The 22,438-nt window shown below is 40.3% G+C and overlaps 1 protein-coding gene across 1 annotated transcript in view; it reads right to left on the bottom strand.

Moving 5' to 3' along the window:
• Nucleotides 1–22,438, bottom strand: part of bckdhb (branched chain keto acid dehydrogenase E1 subunit beta) — a 76,856-nt gene that overhangs the window by 1,857 nt on the left and 52,561 nt on the right. Inside the window, exon 10 of the mRNA XM_026186036.1 lies at nucleotides 12,988–13,143. Coding sequence (XP_026041821.1) covers nucleotides 13,003–13,143 — 141 coding nt within the window. The 3' untranslated portion in view covers nucleotides 12,988–13,002. The remainder of the gene's footprint in view (nucleotides 1–12,987; nucleotides 13,144–22,438) is intronic.

The following is a 22,438-nucleotide window of genomic DNA, read 5'->3' as shown; positions in this document are numbered from 1 at the left end:
CATCTCCCACGCGTGTGATCATTAAAATCATCGTTTGACTCAACCCGGCCGGACCAGTGTTGTTATTGTGGTTTTCCTCTTGTATCCATCCCCAATATTTGAATCCGTAACAGTTTGGGGGCTCGTCCTGTGGTATGGGGGTGGAAGTTGGAGGTTTGGACGGTCCGAGGTTGTCGAATGGACAGGCACAAGCCAGTGGTCTGACGTGAGTGGGCATAAGCCGGCTTATACAAAAGGTAAGGCACTACCTGTTGAATTATTTCCAAAGTGTGCCAAATTGGACACGATAAAATTAAAGTCTACTCACTGAAATTACTGGTAGATGTCTGTTTTGATTTTGATGAAAAAATCTCATGAGTTAAAGCAGTTAGAGGCTGCTAAGAAATTGAGTTAGAGGCTCAAGTGTTTCAAAAAAAAGACACTGGTCTGACCAACCAGTGATGACACGACAAGTTTAGTGGTAAAAAGATTCACATTGTGACATGTTTTCTGCTGATTGATTAATACAAGTGATTACTGAATGAAAGAAAATTCCTTTTTTGGGCTTTTAAACATGATCTTAAGAATTGTAACATGTACCTGTGTTGTTCTGTAAGCTTGGTGGGTTATGAGTTGGTTATATGGTGAGAAAAAACAAAAAAAGGGGGAGAGAAGAATGACACAGGGCCTGGCCCCGTTGTTTCTCCCCTCTCTGAATAACACAGCCAACACAACATCATTTTCCTGTTCGTCTGTTTTTGTTTTGTTTGTGTTTTGTTTTTTCTCTTTATGTTTGATTACAGGCTGCTTTGTCGGCCTGGAAAGCTGAGGCTGACCTGGACTCCTGCTCTCCCCTCTACCATCTTTGCTCACTCCTCTACCATCTTTGATGTGACCCTGACCAAATGCTACAGCAGCTGGACCCACAACAACAACCTGCAAATGTCAACAGTGCTGCAGGAAAACAATCTCATGCAGCGGAGACAGAGAGCGTTAAACCCAAGGCCCGTTTCACTACACGGGGGAGATTTCCAGACAGCTTCAGCTGAAAGAGCTGTGACGAGATGCCCATTAAGCCCGGATGAAAAGTGAGGCCGAGCAAAAGAATGCTGACCTTAACAACTCTGCATTAAAACTGTGCAGGACAGTGACAGACCAACACGGATGATCGGGCAGCAAAAAGGGCGTGTAAGAGACAAGAGGAGTAACTGAGGTCAGGAGGCACCTCAGAATGGACAAAAGCACAAGAAGAAAATAAGCTGAAGGCACAGGTGTCGGGGCTCGGCCAGGAGCTGACCTCTGAGAAGAGCCGAACAGCAGAGCGGCAGAAGGCCGTGGAGCAAAGCAAGGAAAACATCAATAAACTTCAATCTGACGTGTACGGAAAAGACTGAGGTTTCTGCCCTCAGTAAGAGCTCAAGGCATCAGAGCAGAAGCTGAGCATGGCTCAGGAGGAGCTGGCTGCTAATCGAACCCATCAGTCAGGCTTGGAGTCCCAGACACAGGACTTGAAATCAGGCCAGAGCTTGCTGGAGCAGGAGGTCGCCAAACCTGACCAGAAGCTTCAACAGCAGGAGCAAACCCTGAAGGAGCTACAGAAGCAAAAGGGTCAAGTTAAGGAGGAGCGGAACAAGGAGAAGATGCAGGATACTGGAGAAATGGACTGCCTTAATTGGGGCCAGAACCAGTATGGACAGAACTTTGAGCAGCAGCATCAATGGATGCAAACAGACTGAGATGGAGGAGGGGCAGGATCCCAGGGCACGCTTCAGGCTGCGGTTTACCCAGAACACCAGAACAGGAAAGTGATGAACACAAACACACACATCTACATGCACTGACTCAGAACGAAGAGAAACACACACATGAGCACATATGCACTCGTTGATTGAGTGAGAACTGACACACACACATGCGCGCGCGCTGAGTCAATTCACTGAGAAATGACATACACACACGCACACAAATCGAAATGCTGATTCAATTCACTGAGAAGTGATACACACACACACATGCACACGCTTGTGCAATGAAGAGTGATACACACACACACGCTGATGCAATGAAGAATGCTTTACTAACAGATGCTTATGCTGACACGCAAAATGCTGCACACAAACATCCAAATTCAGAATCTGTTACAACAACAAGAAGCCATTGATTGTTTATTGGTTAAATGCATTTCATGTCACCCAGAGGGCATTTGTGTAGATTTAGGGGACGGGGTCTAAAGCAGTTTGGTTATGAAAACAATGTCTGTGCGTGATGTCTGTTTATGGCTCAAGGCCTCGACTGAATTGATAAGGAGCTTGATAAGGAGCAGGGGCACAGAGTGAAAATGATGAATTAACGGTGTGAGCCTTATTTCGGAGCGCCACATTTTTGTGATTGAGATTTAATTGAAGGAGGAACACACTGAAAAAAAAAAAAAAAAAAAAAAGGGGCAGACAACGACACACACACCCCATGCATGCTATTGCTATTTATTGTGGATTAACCTGTCAAGGGCAAGAACAAAAGAATTCTGCATCAAATACAGGAAATCATAGCTTTCCTGTATTTCCTACATTGTTGGCATGCTGGTTAGTGCTGTTGCTTGACAGTAAGAAGCTCCTGGGTGCGGGTCCACAGTCTGGCTAGTTTGCAGTGGTTTCTCTCTGGGTATTCTGGTTTCCTGCCACAGTGAAAAGTCATGCAGTTATTAGAGCTAGGTTAATTGATGATTCTAAATTATCCATGAATGTAAGTGTAAACGGCTGTTTGTTTCTATCTGATAGACTGGTCGGCTGTCCGGGGTGTACCCTGCCTGGGAACCTATCACTTCAGGGTTATTTCCCGGCCCTGCTGTAACCAGGATAAAGATAGGAGGATGGTAGTTGTTGTAGACCCATTCAATTTTTATGGTAACCAGGATCTAGACTTTGTTGAACCGCATGCAATATGAAGACAACATGTAGTATTTAAGTGACCAAGTCGTATTTGGATAAAAGTTATTGAATAGTGTTGAAATAAACTGACAGAATTGAAGGATTAAAATATTCCAGGAGCTCAACTTTCTCCATCTGAACATGTTTCAATCGTGTTTTATGAACACAAAATGCACAGGTTTACTAAATATGAAAAGGTTGTGTTGATTTAACTCAGTTGTTTAAGTTTCTGCCAAAGCAAAACATTTGTGTGCAACCAGTGTCCACTATTGAATCAAGTAAATCCAACATGTTTTTTTTTTTTTTTCCAGTGCAAAAAGGAGTTACGGTACCTGTATTCCTACACAATATTGTCCCGGGAGGGAGAAAAACTTTCTGGTGAAGTTTTGGTTGATTTTTGGGTTTTGCTTGACACTAGCTTTATTTTATTAGTGAGGTTTGGATTGTTTTCTTTCTCTAAGAGAGAGAAAGATGGTTTTATGCTTGGACATGTTTGCAATGGGCCCCAGTATTTGTTATTATATGAGTATTTTATTGGTTACGTTTGTTTTTGCCTTTGTTACAGTGCACTGAAATAAGAACATCTGAGAGGTGTGATCCACCGGTGGTGATATTTTGGTATTTTGTGAGTTCCTGATTTAACAAATCAGCTCTTTAATCCAGGCCTGAGAGATTGAACTTTAAAACGCTATAAAATATTCTTACTAGAAACAGTCGCAACGTATCTTCCTCCATGATTGTAATGGGCTCTGGAGAAATTCACTTATATGGGACATTGATCACATGAGAAGTCCTGAGCCTAAAAGGATTGCAGCGAGTCAATCCAGTCCAAAAAAACAAGGAACTGTTTTCCTTTAAAATGATGATGTCATCTTGCTGGTGATGGAGGCTCGAATAGGTTGCGCGTGAGACTCCATTATCAGCAATATCTGGTATGAATGTGTGTGGATGTATGCATGTGACTGGACTGTGATGGACTGACGACTAAAAGTTTTAACTGACTTGATACTGAGACAAAAACGGTACCGACTTTAGGATTAGTAAATGTCCACAAACAATTCACCCAGCCTGTAAAAGAAGGGTGGATGTTTTGTTTTGCTTCGTTTTGTTTTTGCAGGAACAGAAGGATGACAGAGACTAAAGGGGGAGGCTGTAGCTTCACATGAGTGTGAAATGCAGACTGAACCCTTTGGTTGCTAATTTTGAGTTATTGATGTTTGCATTAAGAAAATTGTGTTTTAGTAGCCGTGTTTCGATTAATGTATCACATTATATTGTTGGGAAGGTTAAATGCTAAAGTAAAGAAAAGGTTTGATTTCACTCATGACTGAGCATGTTATTATTAACCATAGCAGGCCACTGTAAATTGTCAATTAACCTTTACAGAGGTAAAAAAAAAAAAAAAAAAAAACCCAAAAAAACCCAAAACCCTCTATTGAGGTCTATGAATAACAGGGGAATGATAGGCTTGTCACATTCAAAATGGATATATGTAATAATAAACACTGGTCCGTCTTTTAGGTGCTTTCTTGAAATGGTCAGCAATTTAAAAGTAGGATAGAACCGACAGGGGCATGTGCTGAGAAGTGGTGCTGCACAAGAACAAGAGCGAAACAAAGAAAAATTATTGTGTTTAGCTTTGATACATTCAAATTAAAATGTACCATTACACTCAGAGGATCAATATGAAATCAAATATATGCTAATTTTGTATGAAGTACATGACTGATAACTGTTCTGTCCTGAGCTTTCGTTTTTACAGCACCCACTTGACCACACCAACAGTTTCTCGCCACCAAAAGGGGGTACTTGCAAAGAATAGGGAGGAATATCATCAACACTGGGAAAGGTAAGCCCCGAAGGGGGTGATGACACCATAAATTTCACTTATGGTCAAATTCTCAAAATTTGACCCCAAACATGAAAAATTCTTCAAACATTTAGAGACAGAGTGGAGTTCTAGATAAATATAATGTGCCAAACCACATGCGGAGGGAGAGTTGGAATCGATAAGATGGTGAAACAACACGCAGTAAAATGTTGATCATATTGATTATGTTTATTCCAGTGTGCAGAGCAAGGTTAGTATCATTAACGAAAACTAACGAAATAATGAAAACTAGAAGTGAAAAAACATTTTTGTTAACGGAAATAAAATTTTAAAAAAAGGAAAACCAACTAAAACTGTAATGAGTGTTCACAAAACTAACTAAAATTAACTGAATTTATAGCAAAAATGTGTTTAGTTTTCATTGATGTGTGCGTGTCCTACAATAGTCAAGGGTGAAAATGAAGTTTAGTTTCCAGATTTTTTCTTGCTGTCTCATTATGCCAGCAGGTGGCAAGTACGTTAGTCGAGTCGTCTGTGTTGCTGCTCTGTCCACGCGCAGAATCATGTCAGGAAAAGTCGGGAGAAAGCGCCAGAGTCCAATTTGGGATTACTTTGAATATGACTGTGTTTTGGATAAAGCAAGTGTCTTGTAGTGGAAAGAGACAAATTAGGAGGGACATTTCTAAAGGGAAAAAATCCCACCCACAAACCTTAAAGTGCACTTGAAAAGCTCACACCAGAAGGCTAACCTAGCTTACCTTGAGAAGGTAAGGGAGCACACTCAACCCTCATCCCCAGAAAACAGAAGCTAACCCCATGCAAGGCAGCGTGATGCATCCCGAGACAACAGGACTGGGACATCTACATAACTGTGTGAGTCAATTGCCTTCAAAAAGTTTATCAATTCACTTGAACCAAAATTACGAACACACGGTGCTGCAAGAGTTAATAGTTAATAGTCTCAACACCCAAGGATAAGCAGAAGAGCATGACTGATATGATGAAACTGGGATTTTGTTACACTTAATTTTTGCAAACACAACTAAAACTATAACTGAAACTAATCAAAACAAAACTAAACTGAAACGAAGGATTTTCAGAAAAAAAAAAAACTAGACTAAACTAGCAAACAATTGGTAAAAACTAATTAAAACTGATATAAAATTGAAAATCTGAAGTCAAAACTAAATAAAAATAAAAACTAATGAAAATTGCAAAACTGTTAAAACCCTGGTCCAGACTGAGATGGCGTTGGACATCTTCAGGGCGGAAAAGGGTTGGTGTGACCAAGGTGTGGTTTGGCTTGTTGTATATATATTTCGAGATGATATGGCTCTGGATGGACCAGTTACCAGGGCATGGAAGGAGGACAGACTCATTAAATGAGGAGAAGGAATTTTCTGGGATTGGAGATCCTCTGGGTGAGTGGTTGACTAAAAGCATACATAAAATAAAAGCTATTTTTCATTATTGATTGGTAATAGATTGATGATTGGCCACATTTACAGCTGTATTGACTTGTTGTGGACGCAGTCTACTTCATGTTTAAGCACTCTAATTAACAGATTGAAAATAGTGACATTAGAGGAAGAGTATGCAGCGCCACCCTGTCAGATGCCAGTGACGGTGGGGCTCAGTGATTAATCAGGTGAGCCGGATTCATGGCTGAATCAAAACATAGATTCCCCTGCTGTGGTCAGTAAGGGGAAAACAGGGGGAAATAAAATTAGAAGAGGCATGGATAAATGTTTATGTGTGAAGTTTATAAACGGGATAAAGGGGGTGTTTTACTGTTATTTTAACATCAGCATTATTATTGCATCAGAATCATATAACAAGCATTGCATTAACAGGGCTCTAGAGTGCGACCAATTTGGTCGCAAATGCGACCAAATTTTTCAGTGGTGCGACTAAAAGAAAAATATTTGGTTGCACCTGTGCGACCAAATGTTCGGGTAGCAAAAAATAAAAAAAATAAAAAAAATAAAAAAAATCTGCAACCTTCCCTGTGGTCAACAACAGACACACATTTTGCCCCTATCGTGGAATAAACCAATCAGAGATAGTAAGGGGCGGGACCTCTCTGATTGGCCGTGGTCCAGTTGAAAGTGCAGGTGGAAGAGGGAGGTGAGTAGCTTGAATGAAGCGATATCGATTCATTAAATCCTGAATCGACTTTTAAATATAAATGTGTTTTACCAGAAACGCCAGAATCTCAGGTTAAAGCTCACAAAACTATTTCAACAACAACCAAACAGCAAATGAGAGCAGGTACACGGATTCCACACGAAGACGTAAACACAGAGCGGACCGACGCATCAGAATCAACTTTTTCATTCTCGGCTTTCTCACCCGACGGCTCGTAGACGGACACGCTGTCGGAGCTTAGCGATCCTGATGCGTCCGGTCCGCGCTGTGTTTACGTCTTTTTGTGCTGATTCTGAGCTGCAGGTTTTGTCTCTCTCCAACCAAAATTCACCGAGCCAGCAGCAAAAGAAGCAGCAAACTGCGCTTCACTTTGATCAATGTCGTCATTAATTTTGCTGTTTTGCTTCCACGACTATTAAAATCACACTTCATGCACAGCTAGCTCTCTCTCTATCTCTCTCTGTACTTCAAGAACAGTTTCCCGTCTCCAATCTCTGTTTTCTGTATTATTCATTCGCTTATTACCCACCAGTCTACCGTTGTTTACAGCGCTGTCGGCTGCTGTCTTTTTTTCTTTTTTCACTTAAATGACCTCGGAAAAAAAAGCCTATTTTTTTCTGTTGTTCAACACTGAAGAAATTTAAACATTATATGCAGAACATTGTAGAATATTTTTAAGGTTATCTGCTATAAAAAGCCAGACCAGGAAAATCTTTCATGTTTTTCTGTGTTTTATTCTTAGTTACTTTCACACAAAGGCATCTGCTGTGATGTTCACAATTCTGATGAAGTCAGTACTGATAAATGATCAGAATTATAATATTTCTGACTCTTCTGGCTATGTTGAATCGAATCGGGACTTTGAAAACCGGAATCGAATGGATTATAGAAATCAGTGATGATACCCAGCTCTAGTGAGCAGCCTAGGCACGACAGAAGTGGATGTAGCTGTAATAGGAAAAGAACTATTGCTAACTTTTCTGTTAAGTTAAGGCCTGATCCTTCTGAAATTCATAGGCAGTGCTCTGACACAGTGTCATCAATCTTTGAATGCTGAAAAAGCACAGTGTATCCAGAAAAACACATTATATTATATAAATTATTATAAAATTTGTGTACACCTAACTTTTGTGCCGGTACGCCCATGGCAAAAAGTTAGTCTAGAGCCCTGATTAATCATTTATTGAAGCTTTTGACATTGTACTAACATTTGTGTTCCATTGATGGTTATAACCTCAGGTTAATCTCCTATATACAGGTGTCGGGGTAATCATATGATCTTTCATTGCAGGTGTAACCATGATCATTTTTATACATATTCCAGTTTGTTGCTCATTATAGAGTTGTGCTCGAGTTAATAAGGGTTAAAAGCTACAGTCAACGCGATGTTTGGCTGATCTATGGACTGGAGTGACTTCGAGCATAGAAGGCCGCACGCGCTTACATAACACCGATGTCATGCTTTTCTTTGTGATCTTTTATTCAGTTATATCTTTTGCTAAGTTTTAAGTAGTGGCAGTTGATTAGACAACATTCAAACTCCTAAAGTTTGCAGATGACACCACTGTCATTGGCCTCATTCAAGATGGTGATGAATCTGCATACCGGCAAGAAGTTGAGCGGCTGGTACCCTGGTGCAGACAGCACAATCTGGAGCTGAACACTCTTAAGACTGTAGAGATGACAGTGGACTTCAGGAGACATCCCTCAACTCTGCTCCCCCTCACCATATCAGACAGCCCTGTGTCAACTGTGAAGACCTTCAAGTTCCTGGGTACAACCATCTCCCAGGACCTGAAGTGGGAGACCAACATCAACTCCATCCTCAAAAAGACCCACCAGAGGATGTACTTCCTGAGACAACTGGGGAAGTACAGTCTCCCACAGGAGCTGCTGATCCAGTTCTACACTGCGGTCATTGAGTCTGTCCTGTGCTCCTCCATCACAGTCTGGTATGGAGCAGCCACTAAACAGGACAGGAGCAGACTGCAGCGGACTGTACGGACAGCAGAAAGGATCATCGACGCCCCCCTGCCCTCCATCCAGGATCTGTACCTCTCAAGAACCAGGAAACGGGCAGGGAAAATCATCACAGACCCCTCACACCCTGCACACAGACTTTTTGATCTGCTGCCCTCTGGCAGACGGTACAGAAGCCTGCAGACCAGGACCACCCGACACAGGAACAGTTTCTTTCCCCTCGCCATCTCCCTTCTTAACAGTTGACCTGTCACACTGCTCCCACTGCCAGACTGCAGCTGCACCTTATGTACATTTTGTAGTATTCATTCCACCTCATTCATTTCTGTATCTTATGTATATAAGTTAGATTCGTTATTTATAGTTGGTTTACACAGCTTTGTGTATGTATGTGTAATGTGTGTATATATAGAGACGTGTGTGTGTGTGTGTGTGTGTGTGTGTGTGTGTGTGATTTACATTGCTGTGCTTGAGAGCCACCATCTACCGGAACCAAATTCCCTGTATGTGTCTGCACATATACTTGGCCAATAAACACGATTCTGATTCATTTAATATTACATACCTGATTCAGAGCATTACACACAGATCAACTTAACAATCTGCAAAACCTTGTAGCTGCAATGTTGTGTCTCCATAAGGGACAGTTGGCTCCAGGAGATAAGTGGGAGTCAGTGCCTGTCCTCGAGAAGGAGAGAATGTTCCTTTGCTGTGTCAGAAGTAGTCAACAAGTTCATATTCAAGTGAAGTTCATATTAATAAAGGTTTTGTTTCTTGGCAATTCTGCGGATGCAGGCTCTGGGCGGAGCCAGGAGTTGAACAGATCTAACATGACAATTAAATTGATTTCATTCCCTGGCACAGGATGACAGGACTGGAGCACTGACACTGGATAGGAGAAGGTCTCATACTTTCTAAGATATGAGGTCACTAACCTTTTCTTTTCATTTTCTAGCTCCGTTGATTTGACACATGGGAATGTGTCAAAAAAGGGGGGGGGGAAGTTGAGTTTTAACATCAAACAAGGGTTATATGAAAATTTTTATGACTTCATTTGTGTTTTTAATAACTTAGGTATGGTAAAACTTAGGCTAAAGGCTAAAGGCTCCTCGGACAGAGGTTCTAGTCTGAGTACGTCTGAAGGGTATAAGGTAGCACCAAAATAAAGCTGTGGAAGAACTGGGGAGTGTCATCTGTACCTGCTATTGTTGTAATAATAGTTTTCTTGCATCTAAACTGCGCAAATACAGAGGTCATCTCACATATGTCATCAACAGGGGGACAAAGGACCTCAGGAGTGAGAAGAAATGAACCTGGCCACACTGGATTACAGGGTGTAGGTGAGCTCTTTATTCTAAAGAGCTCATCAGGGGGAATGATGGATTATAATATTATTTTATGCCATGTTAGACCCCTAATTAAAGATTGTGAATTATTATGTAGTTTTAGTTTGCATTATTCTCCTGGATTAGAAGAAGGTGATAACTATTACATTTGTTAAACTGATTTGCATTACGTTAGACTGCTGATTTATTGTGAATGAATGATATTGTTTTATGATGCATTATACTGCTGAGTTATAAGAAATACTGTTCGCAGAAAGTCATCGCCTTATTTGTCTGATTAGAAGAGAACAGAACATACTGGAGTTTTCTGCCCCATCTCAGCAGGAGCAGATAAACAGGGAGCCAAGGTCGTAGCTTAGGCGCTGTGTGAGAGAAAGCATGTGAATGTTTAGGCTTTTATGATTAGGTGGGGGCCACTAGAGGCTATAAGAGTTTGATCAATGCTCCACCATTTTGAGATCTGATGCTGTCTGCGTACGGTGTCCATCTCCCACGCGCGTGATCATTAAAATCATCGTTTGACTCAACCCGGCCGGACCAGTGTTGTTATTGTGGTTTTCCTCTTGTATCCATCCTCAATATTTGAATCCGTAACACCCCCCTCCCCCCCAAGTTACATACTGGATCTCCTGTCCAGCCATTTTCTTAATTGCTTATTAAATTCAGGGGCGGGTGAGAAAACAGTGCTCAGAAGCACTACACTACCATACCACCCATACTGAATCTTACAAAACCCTCTAAAAAATACAAAGTCACAAGAAAATCAGACGTATCATTAAAAAAGCGATTTATTGTGTGGATGCCAAAAGGCATCCACACTGTTGAGTTCCTGTTTCTCTTTATTCTTTATTCCACTATTTACTAGTTGCTTCTGTACACTTTTTGGCACTCAACTACTCCCTCAGTTTTTGTGCTATTTTCACCGTTCAAATCTTAAAAAAATTCTGCTCTTTCTGGCTATGACTTTTGGTGCTCATAACTTCTATAGTTTTTCAGATATTGAATTTTTTTTTTTTTGCAATGTTTTTTGCCCATTTCTGAATATTATCAGTGGCCTCACTGATTTTCCTTGCCGGGTTGACCTGTGTTTTAGCTCAGTGAGATGAGCATCCGTTCTCGGACTGGGAGGTCCGGGTTCAAATCCCACTTATGGCAACGTTTCTTTCAGTTAACAGTTAAACTTTTTTAACTCTTTTCAACACAAATTTCAGCTTTTTCACCCCTTTTCAGCAGAACTTTCAGTTTTTTCACCACTTTTCAGCAAAATCTTCAGTTTTTTCAGCTGTTTTCAACAGAAATTCTGCTAATTGAACTCTTTTCAGCAGAAATTCTGCTGATCCAACTCTTTTCAGCAGAAATTCTGCTGATTGAACTCTTTTCAGCAGAATTTTCACCTCTTTTTTTGCCAAAATTCTGCTTATTCAGCTCTTCTGAAAAATTTTCAGCCTTTCCACCTCATATCAGCACAATTCTCAGCAGCTTCTGGCTCATTTCAGCACAATTGTCAATCTCTCCACCTCTTCTTTTTGAGTATGAGTTTGGCTCAGTGAGCTAAATAGCCGCCCTCAAACCAGGAGGGCCAGGTTCAATTCCTGCTCAGGGCAGCATTTTTTTTCCCTTTCAACTTTCAATTTTTTCAGCTTTTTTCAACAGACATCTTCAGCGTTAAGGCATCCACACTGCATTTTCGCAGGAAATGCAAATTTTTCTAGTTTTTAAATGTTTTGTTTTTCTTACTAAAGGATGGTTTCTGTTAAGAAATGGTTGAAAAAAGAAAAAGAAACGTATTTCTCACAAACTAAGCTATAGAGAATGATCGTCCTTACTGTATGCAGACACATGTGCAATTACCCCCTAACCGCCCTGCATGAGCCAGGAAAAACCCTGTCTTCACTGGAAGTAATAAGATGATGTCATCATCCCAATACCTCACATAAGATGACTTCAAACATCTGTATTCTGTACCATGCAGAACATTTGGAGAACCTGTTAAATGTTACTAGACAATATTAGATACACAGTAACAATTAGGACTAGATACGATCACGCACACTCAGCTAAGCTCTAAAAACAGATACAACAAAGATGGACCATGAACACTCTAGCTCTACTGAAGCTTACCCATGCAAGAGGTCAACTTTATTTTTCTCATCTCAACTCCAGTAACTTTATGGGCGAACACTATTTAATAGTTGGAGCGCTGTATTACACAGTTACATGAAAACCAGATGCCTTCATTTTTTTTCTTACTTATAAAACACTGTTAAATTGTTCCCTCTTAAATAAATTGAAAAATTTGGTGTTGGTTTAAAAACAATACTGTATGTTGTATGACTCCCAGAAACTAAGACTGTATTAGTCATTGTAGTTACAACTAGCAACCTGTAATGTTTGTAATTACCAAAATTTGCACAAAACCGTTCAAATGCACAATATATCCAACAGTGGCAACTACCAACAGATAAATAAAATGCAGTTTTGCATGGCAACAACATTTGTAAGTCTTGATAAAAATCCTCTACATGTGCAGTGACGGCTTATATGAAACACAATCTGAGTGTTTAAGAGAAGAGGCAATCAGATTTCCTATAATGATGCTTCTTGCTCCTGAAGGCAGGTCGTAGTTAAATCACCTTCTCATGTTTGCATTACTGATATAAATAATACATATTACAGGGTAGCTGTTGGCAGGCTTTAATATAGAATAAGAGTTAGAAAATTACATAATGTCCCATCATAAATTTGCTTCAAAAAGAAGCTGTCAGCTCTCTCCTACCTGATTGGGGGTGGTTCAGTAGTTGATCATCTTCTTGATTGCTTCAAAGCACTTCCACTTGTCTGGGATGTAGAAGGGCTCAAAGATGTGCGGGAAGGGGGTGTCGTAACCGCAGACCCTGCTGATTGGAGCCTCCAGGTTAAGAAAGCACTCCTCCTGCATGATTAGAACAAAAGCCACCATCGTTATTTGTGTGGATGCTTTAAGCATCCACACTATTGAGTTCCTCTTGGGACTTCCGTACACTTTTTGGCACTTAACTACTTCCACAATTTTCAGCCGATTTTCACCGTTCAAATTTTAAACTATTCTGCTATTTCTACTAATGTGTGCTCTGTCTTTTGGTATTTTTCACTATTATACTTTTTAAAATATTAAGCTTAATTTGTCCCATTGAAATGAATGGGAAACTTCTGCAATTAACTCAGAGTGTGTGCTGGTCCTTTTTCAGTTTTCTCTTCATGTCTGAACAACTTCTTGCTACTCACTCAATTTTCACTCAACCTCCTCAAATTATACATCAAAACGTAAGTATTTTTGCTGGCTTTCAGAAAATGTCACTGTTGTGGAAGCTACAGATTTTTATCAAATCGCCTCAGAGCAACACAAAGTTTTAAAACTCTCCATAGAAAGTCAATGGAGAGTTTGTTCAAAACCAGCGCTGGATTTCTCTAATGAGAGGCATTTTCAAATCGTCATATCTCCGTAACAAAGCAAAGTTAAGACATGAGGCTTGTGTCAATTCATCTTCAGACACTGCTGACACTCACGGTCGGAGCAGTTTTTACAGTCATCTTACTGTTGAGCCATAAATTATGTTTGTTTGAGGGGTGGAAATCTGTCCTCCTCTCAGTTTTCAAACTCTGAAAATGAAGCAGTTTCTTCTCTCGTCATATCTCCGCGACAGAATTACAAAGAGCTATGAAAATCGCAGTCAAAGTAAACCAAAGTCCGCTGATTCACCCAGTACTTGTGCTTCTATCCAACCTAGTTTTTGAGTTACACAACGTTTTGTAACTCCAAAAAACGGCGTTTTTCGCCTCTTACCGCGATCTAATTCTGACTGCTCATCACCCTGTTTTACAGGTGCTCGCTCTCTTCTCAGTGGCGCAGTTGGTAATGATACGGGTCTGAAGCCCAAAGGTCATGGGTTCAATTCCACCTTGTCCACATGTTTTCTTCCACTACAAATTAATACACTATCACAGACCAGTAATTCATATTCATCATTTATTTCAATTCTGCAAACTTTTATGATTTTACCAGCTTTTCTAATATGGACCTCAGATTCTTGTTAACAGTCCATGGCAGAAATGCATACAAGTACACAGCCTGATGAAGCAGACAGAAGCAGTACCTCTGATTGGTTCAGCATTTTCACCTCTTATCAGCACAAATCTCAGCCTCTTCTGCTGTTTTCATTAGCTTTTTCACCTTTTGTCAGTTACGTGAGAACCAGTTTGGCTCAATGAGTAGCTGAAAAATATCAGCCTCTTCTGCTGTTTTAGCAGGATTTCAGAGTTCAGCTTTTTCACTTGTTTTAAGCACACATTTCAGTTTCTTTACCTCATTTCACAACAAAGTTCTTCCTCTTCACCTCTTTTCTGCTAATTTGAGCTTCTGCTCCACAGTGCACATTTTCATCATATCTTTGTTTGTGACCAGAACTCAGAGGTTGGCAGAGGTTCGAATCCTACCTGTGACAGTTGCTACACATGTTCCCTGCTTGCATGCACTCTGCTTTCTTGACACTCTCCAGTGTATCATTACACATACAGCCATCTTCAGCAAGCACTTCTGCTTCTACACCTCTTTTCAGCAGATAATTAATAACTTTGAAAAATTCTGCTCTTTCTGCTAATTATTGCTTTTCAACTTTTTCAGCTTTTTTCAGCAGACATCTTTAGCGTTAAGGCATCCACACAGCATTTTCGCAGGAAATGCAAATTTTTCTAGTTCTTATTGCAATTCATCATTCATTCAGACAGGAACGCTAACATGTTCAGACTGCAACAACTATGGAAAACAGTCTTACTCCTGCGTGTCACACATACACTGAGTCAAATTACGGATTGACAAAGGTTAGGCCAGCAGAAACCTTAAAGCCACAATAATCCAGTAGTCTTATAAATGATGTGCAATGTGACTGAGGCCAACCTGTTATTGATTCAAATATAAAGAGATTAAATGGCGTAAATGAAAATGTTCAGTAAGGCAAAGATCCCAGCTTTTCTTAATGAGCTGTATAGATAAATGACCAAAACATCGACAAATCTTCTTTGCAGACCCACAGTTTGTTATCAAGGCTAGAGCATGACATGCACATTTTTAGCTAACTGTGCAATAGCGTCAAAACTTTTGCTATGAATTGTGTGCTCCTCCTGATCATGTAGTACAGATAAAACAGATGTGGGTAAAATAAAAATGATTTTATTTGACAGAAACACTATTTCTAAAATTCAGAAATGGACAGCGTGTATTTGATTTGAAGGGTTTTTTGACAGTTGAGAGGGCATGAATCTCTTTCAGACTTTTCCACCAAAGCAAGATCATCATCACTGGTACTTCCTCAACTCAGCACTTTGACCTTGGTGATTTGTTCTCGCCTTCAAATTTATATTCACAGAACTACTGACAGCAGAGAAACAAACTACACGTTGTAATAAAGATAAATTTAGGGCAACAGCAAAATGGTATTTGAGAGTTAAACAAACTTTACTTTGATTAATATGTATAATATGATCTAACGTGGCTCATTCAGACTGCTCAGAGCAAAGTATTACTGGGACAATTTGGACAGAGTACAAAACAAGCCATGACTCGTGTCTCCATAGTGGCTTTTGACCTCTTCCTGTGGAGACAAAGCAGAATGAAGCTGACCAAAACACACTGAATGGGACAAACCCCCTGATGAGTTACACGAACACACTAGGAAGCCTGTGCGCAGATTTGCAGAAACAGACCTGAAGTGCACTCTTTCCGATTAACCTTTCAGATTAAACTGAGCTGCGAACAACTCAAAGAAAAAAACAAAACAACAACAAAACATTATCTGAAGTTACAGTCTGATACCGAATGAATGCCGTTGTCTTTGCTGTTTGTCTTATGTCACCAACACCATCAGTAACCTAGCCATGCATGTAATTCTGCATTATGAACCCATCAACTGGCTGCCATTGGAGCACTCTGATAGTCGGCAAGGCAGGACTTGAATGTTTCACACTATGTTCTTCATTTCTTATGGAATGAGGAATGTCAGACTTGATGAGGAGATCTTTTATGCTACAGTGATTTTGCAGCCTGTAAAAGTGCAACAAGAGAAACTAAGACAAAAGAAAGACGACTCCAGCAGCAGTAGATTGCTGATGTGTGTGGAGCTGATGTTAAATGGTAAATGGCCTGTATTTGTATAGCGCTTTACTAGTCCCTAAGGACCCCAAAGCGCTTTACACATCCAGTCATCACCCCATTCACACACACATTCACACACTGGTGATGGCAAGCTACATTGTAGCCACAGCCACCCTGGGGCGCACTGACAGAGGCGAGGCTGCTGGACCTCTGACCACCACCACCACCAGTAGGCAATGGGTGAAGTGTTTTGCCCAAGGACACAACAACCGAGACTGTCCAAGCTGGGGCTCGAACCGGCAACCTTCTGATTACAAGGCGAACTCCCAACTCTTGAGCCACGAACACCCTGTTAGTACAGTGGAGGTTTCCAATCCACGTCTGCGACCGTCAAATAGGACTTTGATACCAGGGGTGTCAAAAGTCCCCTTAATTACTACAGGGTGGGCCATTTATATGGATACACCGCAATAACATGGGAATGGTTGGTGATATTAAAGTCCTGTTTGTGGCACATTAGTATATGTGAGGGGGCAAACTCCTCTAGATGGGTGGTGACCATGGTGGCCATTTAGAAGTCGGCCATCTTAGATACAACCTTTGTTTTTTTAATAGGAAGAGGGCCATGTGACACATCAAACTTATTGGTAATGTCACAAGAAAAACAATGGTGTGCTTGGTTTCAACGTAGCTTTATTCTTTCATGAGTTATTTACAAGTTTCTGACCACTTATAAAATGTGTTCAATGTGCTGCCCATTGTGCTGGATTGTCAATGCAACAATTCTCCCACTCTTCACACACTGATAGCAACACCGCAGTGGACATGTATCAAGCTTCTCCATTAGGCAATCCAATGAACAAGTCTGGACTGGTACTCCTAAACCTTGTGGAAGGCCTTCTCAAAAGAGTGTAAGCTATTAAAACTGCATAGGGCTGACATCAAAATGGAATGGGATGTCAAGTTCATATGAATGTGAAGGCAGACGAGTGAACCCTTTTGAAAATATAGTGTATTTGTATATGTTTTTGTGAGTTTGACACTTCCACATTACCATTAAATTGCACAATGCTTTTTTAAGCCATATTTTTTTAAACTGGATGTGGCAGATATGATACAAAGTAAAATATAGGCAAATTAATATTTATTAATAAAACAAATTGTCATGTTTCAGCAAACTTTAAAGAGTTAAAAAAGAGGAGTGTACTCTCATCACTTCTTAATGAACATACAGAAAAGCAGTGTGACTGTGGTGGTGATGGATGATTGCTGTTTCACATTATTCAAATGGTCTGGATTCACATAAACCATGAAATACTAAGAAATATCCAATCATATGATATTTACACCAACAAACTAATTTTCCCGTCATATTCAACGGCCCCCATTCCAGGAGAAATACATACATGTATGTATTTCTCCCTCCTCCTCCTCCTAATTTGACAAGACAAGAGCTGCAAGTGAAGGCCAACTGCTGCTCTGCACTACTGTGCTCTGCAACTTCACCACACTTTTTAGAAACCTCAAAAAACCACTAAAGTACTCATGAAGCTTTCTCAAAGCTACTAAAACTATTTCCATTTAGAGAAGCGGTACATCACAACAGAGAAGTCTCATTTAACTGCAGGGTCATGCAGTCTTGGTCAATGTAAAGAATGGGGACTATCACCTTATTTATTCACCATTTAAACTGGGGCTTCAAATTTTAAACCAACAGACTGCAAAAGTGTATATGAGCTTATTTTTGTACTTCAAACAAGTTATGCAACTACTGGAAATTTGTTCTAACATCACTATTTGCATGGAAATAGGTTTAGAAAGGACCATTTATTCTGAGACCTAAAATCAGAAGACCGGATCGGCAAATGAAGACCTGTTTAGTGGTCATTGTGGCCTCTCATTTTGGTTACAGTAAAAATTAAAACCTAAACCCCACAGGGAGCTCCACCTGATTTACCATAAAGTATTTTCTTTCCCTGCTGCTGGCACCATTATTTGTCCAACATCTGGACACAGTGCTCTACAACTGGCAATCTGCTCCACCCAGCTAATTTACTGTGATTAGCTTTAATGAATGTACAGTGAATGGAGACAACTAGTTCAACAAACCTTCCTTTCCACTTCACTGTTCTGTTTCCTCCTTTTCTTGTGAACTCCAGAATAACCTGTGACTGATTTGCTCCAACAGGCTGTGGCAGATATTTTTCCATTTCTTTACAAGTTTGCTTGAGCGCGCTACTTTCATGTGCTGACAAATGTCCATGGCCTTAGGGTCTATGAAGGAGATTGAAAAGAGAACGTGAGAAGTAGGAGGGAACAAAAGAAGAAAAAACACACTTGTTCTGAACCGTTTTGTAAAGTCTGAAGCTTTCACTGAACAGTGGTGCTACTGTACAACTGCTGCAGACGGCAGACATGTTTTACCTCTGCTAACACAGAATGAGATGATTTGTAAACCATTTAAAAACTAGATTTTGTTGACATGACGTTGAAATGCAATGTCCGTATCTGTGAAGGCATCACTGATGCTTGAAGACGACTACAACTTTTAGAGCAACATGTGCTGTTAAACAGACAATGTCTTATTTAAGCAGGACAGTGCCAATCCACATTCTGTATGCAATCCAAGACTGTCAACGGGCACTGACTTATCACCAATTTAAAAAATTTGGTTAACAAAAGAGATCTTGAATTGCTGAGCAGCTGAAATTGTATATCAGACAAAAAAGGGCAGACATTGGCTTTTCAAAGTTCAGCAGCTGGTCTCCTCAGTTCCAAAATGCTTTCAAGGTGTGTAAAATTTTGCAAGGATGGCATCTGATATGTTCTTTTTGTGCTGTTACTTTTTAAAATAAATAAATAAATGAATAGTTTCAGTGATTTGTTCATTTTTTGTTCTAGTTTCAATCTACATTTTACAAAATATACCAGCTTCTTGGAATCTGGGCTGTTTCTTTGGAGATGCAGATGAATTAAAAGACTAGTTCTTTAGCCTTGCACATAGAATTTAAACACCATTAATGGCTTTTATTAGCAGATAACTGTGGCTCTCATACTCATTTACTGAAAAACCTGTAAACTTTGTAATGTCAAATCTCAGCGTTGAACAGGAGTGTGCTTGAATAGACAGCCTGGAGCAAAGCTCTGGCACTCATAATAAGATTGTATTTTGTTGGATCTGGATCAGTCTTTTTGCTCCTGTGCAGCCTTGACTGCAAAGCCCTGCTTTTTTACAGTATTCATTTGACAGCAGGATATGTAGTGAATGAGCTTTTGTCCAAGGTGAAAATGATGAATTTCTGTTGAAGACTGAAGAGGGGAAAAATACCACACCACATGATGCTTTCTCTTCATCTCAGGGTATTAGTGGAAGCAACAATGTGATGACCCTTGTCCACTGAGATTACAACATTGAGATCTATTCCCTGTCCGACTACAGAAAACTAGTCAGACGGTACCAGGGAGTTTGGTCTTTTTGTCTGGATCAGAGCTGTAATCTCCTTTAAATACATCTACTGGAAGTGGGAGAAAAGTACAGCAGTTTGACTGCCTGCCATCCCAGCTGGATGGGGGACGGCCATGCATCTCAGATTTCATTTAAATCTGTGTTTATCTTATGAGAGGTGCATCATTATATGTAATATACTTAAATGTCAGAATAAAAATATGTCAACAGGGCAGTTGCAAAAAAGCTCGAGTCCTGCAGTGGTGCAGGATTTAAAAATACTACACAGCGGGGGCTTAGAATCAAAATGATGATATTTAGATTGTCAGAAACACCCGCAGATTGGAGGTTGCAGTCAGACAGGGGTAGAAAAGAGCCAATATCACATGCTATATCAGTTAAGAAAGTCCCAAGCCAAACCGGCTAGATTTCAGTTAGTGTTAAGTTCATGACTTCTAAACGTGTTTTTAAAGCTCTCCCAATGATAATGAGATGGAAGGACAGATACAGCATGTATGCAACATCTCTGTTCTGATCTTTACTCGCATAGTAATTGTAAGCTGATGCTATGCAAAGTCAATTTAATGTTTTGAATAAGTTTGCAAAGTAAAGCACAGATAGTTCATCGTGTTATGCTGAGTTAATGATAAGGCAAGTTGCTACTTATCGGATGTGCAGCAAAGAAGAAATGAAATAAAACTAAGAAATACAACAGAAAGGCTTTCGTGTCAGAGCTGTGAATGTGACATTGTTTTGTTGTTGTACTGTTGATATTAGACCTGTGGAAAAACCATTGAGCTCAGAAAGGATCCACTGTAAAGAAAAAAAACGGAGGCCTCTTTCTAAAGTTAGTGGGTGTGAGAACAATATGTGTGGGAATTGCAGTTCTTCTAACAATAAGAACAACTATACAGTGAGGCCGCTAGAGAAAATAAATAGATTGGATCATGAAAAATGCCAACTATAAATAACATTTTTTTTAAAAAGAAAAAAAAAAGATTTCATCTGTCATCAGTCAGCTTCTTTATCTGCGAATTGTTGCGGCTGCTGTTGCTTTAGACTTCTGGTTTTATTTCATATAGGTAAGCCATTAACTTACATTACTGGCCTGGTGTGGGCTTCCTGCTGTTAAGCAAGTGATGATAATGAGCGGAAGGAGACCTTCTTAGCCAGTGCACTACATGTATCCAATCAAATCTCCTGAAGGAGCTTTCTTGTTTACACATTGAACTTTAAAGGCAGTTTAGTGTATCCCCTGATGGAGAACGACAAGTTGGAGGCGGGGGGCCTACCACTGTGGAGAACAGCGCCCAGGGCCTTGGGCTGCTTCTCATTCAGATGCGTCTGACCGGCAACCAGGAACCTGATTCTGATTTAGAAGGCATTTATGGCAGGAGATGGCAAGGCCTTCATCCTCGGCTAATAACAAGTGGGCCAGAGTGGAGACGCCAGCTTTTGAATTGTATCATAGCAGAGGACCACAACTCAACAGGACATCCTAAGCTGGATGTTTGATTCTGTTAGGTTTAATTACACAAGAATAATCGAAACCACTAGCAGTGGAACAATAAGCAGGGAATCAAAGGGGCCAGTGAATAACTGTTAAACCCCCACCGTGACAGTGCCACATGACTCAGTGCAATGTCATTTGTGGTTAGAGAGTGAAGCAGAAACTGGAGAACACCAAGCATAAGTTAGAAAACTACCATATTTGATACCCTACATAGGTTATGTTAAGTACACTCCAGTCTAATTGCTTGAAGCTGCCAAGAGCTATTGTCGTCCAGCGTGGTCACAATTATGCAGCATTTTATTATTTTCAAATGATCAGCCAAAGCAAGTACTTTTTTGGAACCTGAAGCTACTTTAGTCATGTCTGCAACGCTTTTGTAGGATGATTCACCATTTCTCTCTGTGCATCCCTGAGGTCCACAAAAGCATTGTCCTGAGCCTCATCTTTCTGCCCTACTGCGTCTGATCCAGACATCAGTAAAACACTTCGAAAAGGGCCAACATGACACATCATTAAATCATGGCGGTGAGATCCAAAGCCTGATAAAGGAAACTTGCCAAGTCCTACCAAACACTCTTCTGTTCATAACACAAAACAGAAGATCGACTCCATCTGAGGATCTTTCTGTAAGAGCCCAAAAGTCTGAAGTAGATAGTAGTTGAATCCACGCTGTCTTCAAAATAACAGACTTTAGTTTAAACAGTGCTCCCAGGCAACTAAGTCCAGACTATACAAGCTTTACTGACAACCAGCGTATCTTTTTCTTCACTTGATTTCACAGTTGCGAGACCACACAAGTAAACAAAGAACTGTGGTATATGTTAGGACCTCGATTTTCCACAATACCACTAATCTGTCTCCAATATTCAGAAACTCTCCAGGATGTTATTGTTGTTGACGGGGACCTCTGACTCACAATCTCCCTAAAAGCTGTATTTTTAGAAGCTTTATTTATTATTCTTATTATTATCAAAGCTGAGTGGGACTGCACAATCACATTTAAATGGCCATTTTATTTTACAACTCAAAGGGAACACACATGACAGCATTTACTCTGCATTCAAGTGAGCAACAAAAGTTACAACAAACCAATCGCTTTGTGACTTTTCAAGCTGCGTCAAACAAAGACGGATTAACACTGT

This window comes from Astatotilapia calliptera, chromosome 11 (genome assembly GCF_900246225.1).
Source record: "Astatotilapia calliptera chromosome 11, fAstCal1.2, whole genome shotgun sequence".
NCBI classification, from domain to species: domain Eukaryota; kingdom Metazoa; phylum Chordata; class Actinopteri; order Cichliformes; family Cichlidae; genus Astatotilapia; species Astatotilapia calliptera.
Note: the sequence above shows the minus strand (reverse complement) of the source record. Positions and strands in the feature narration are given on the sequence as shown.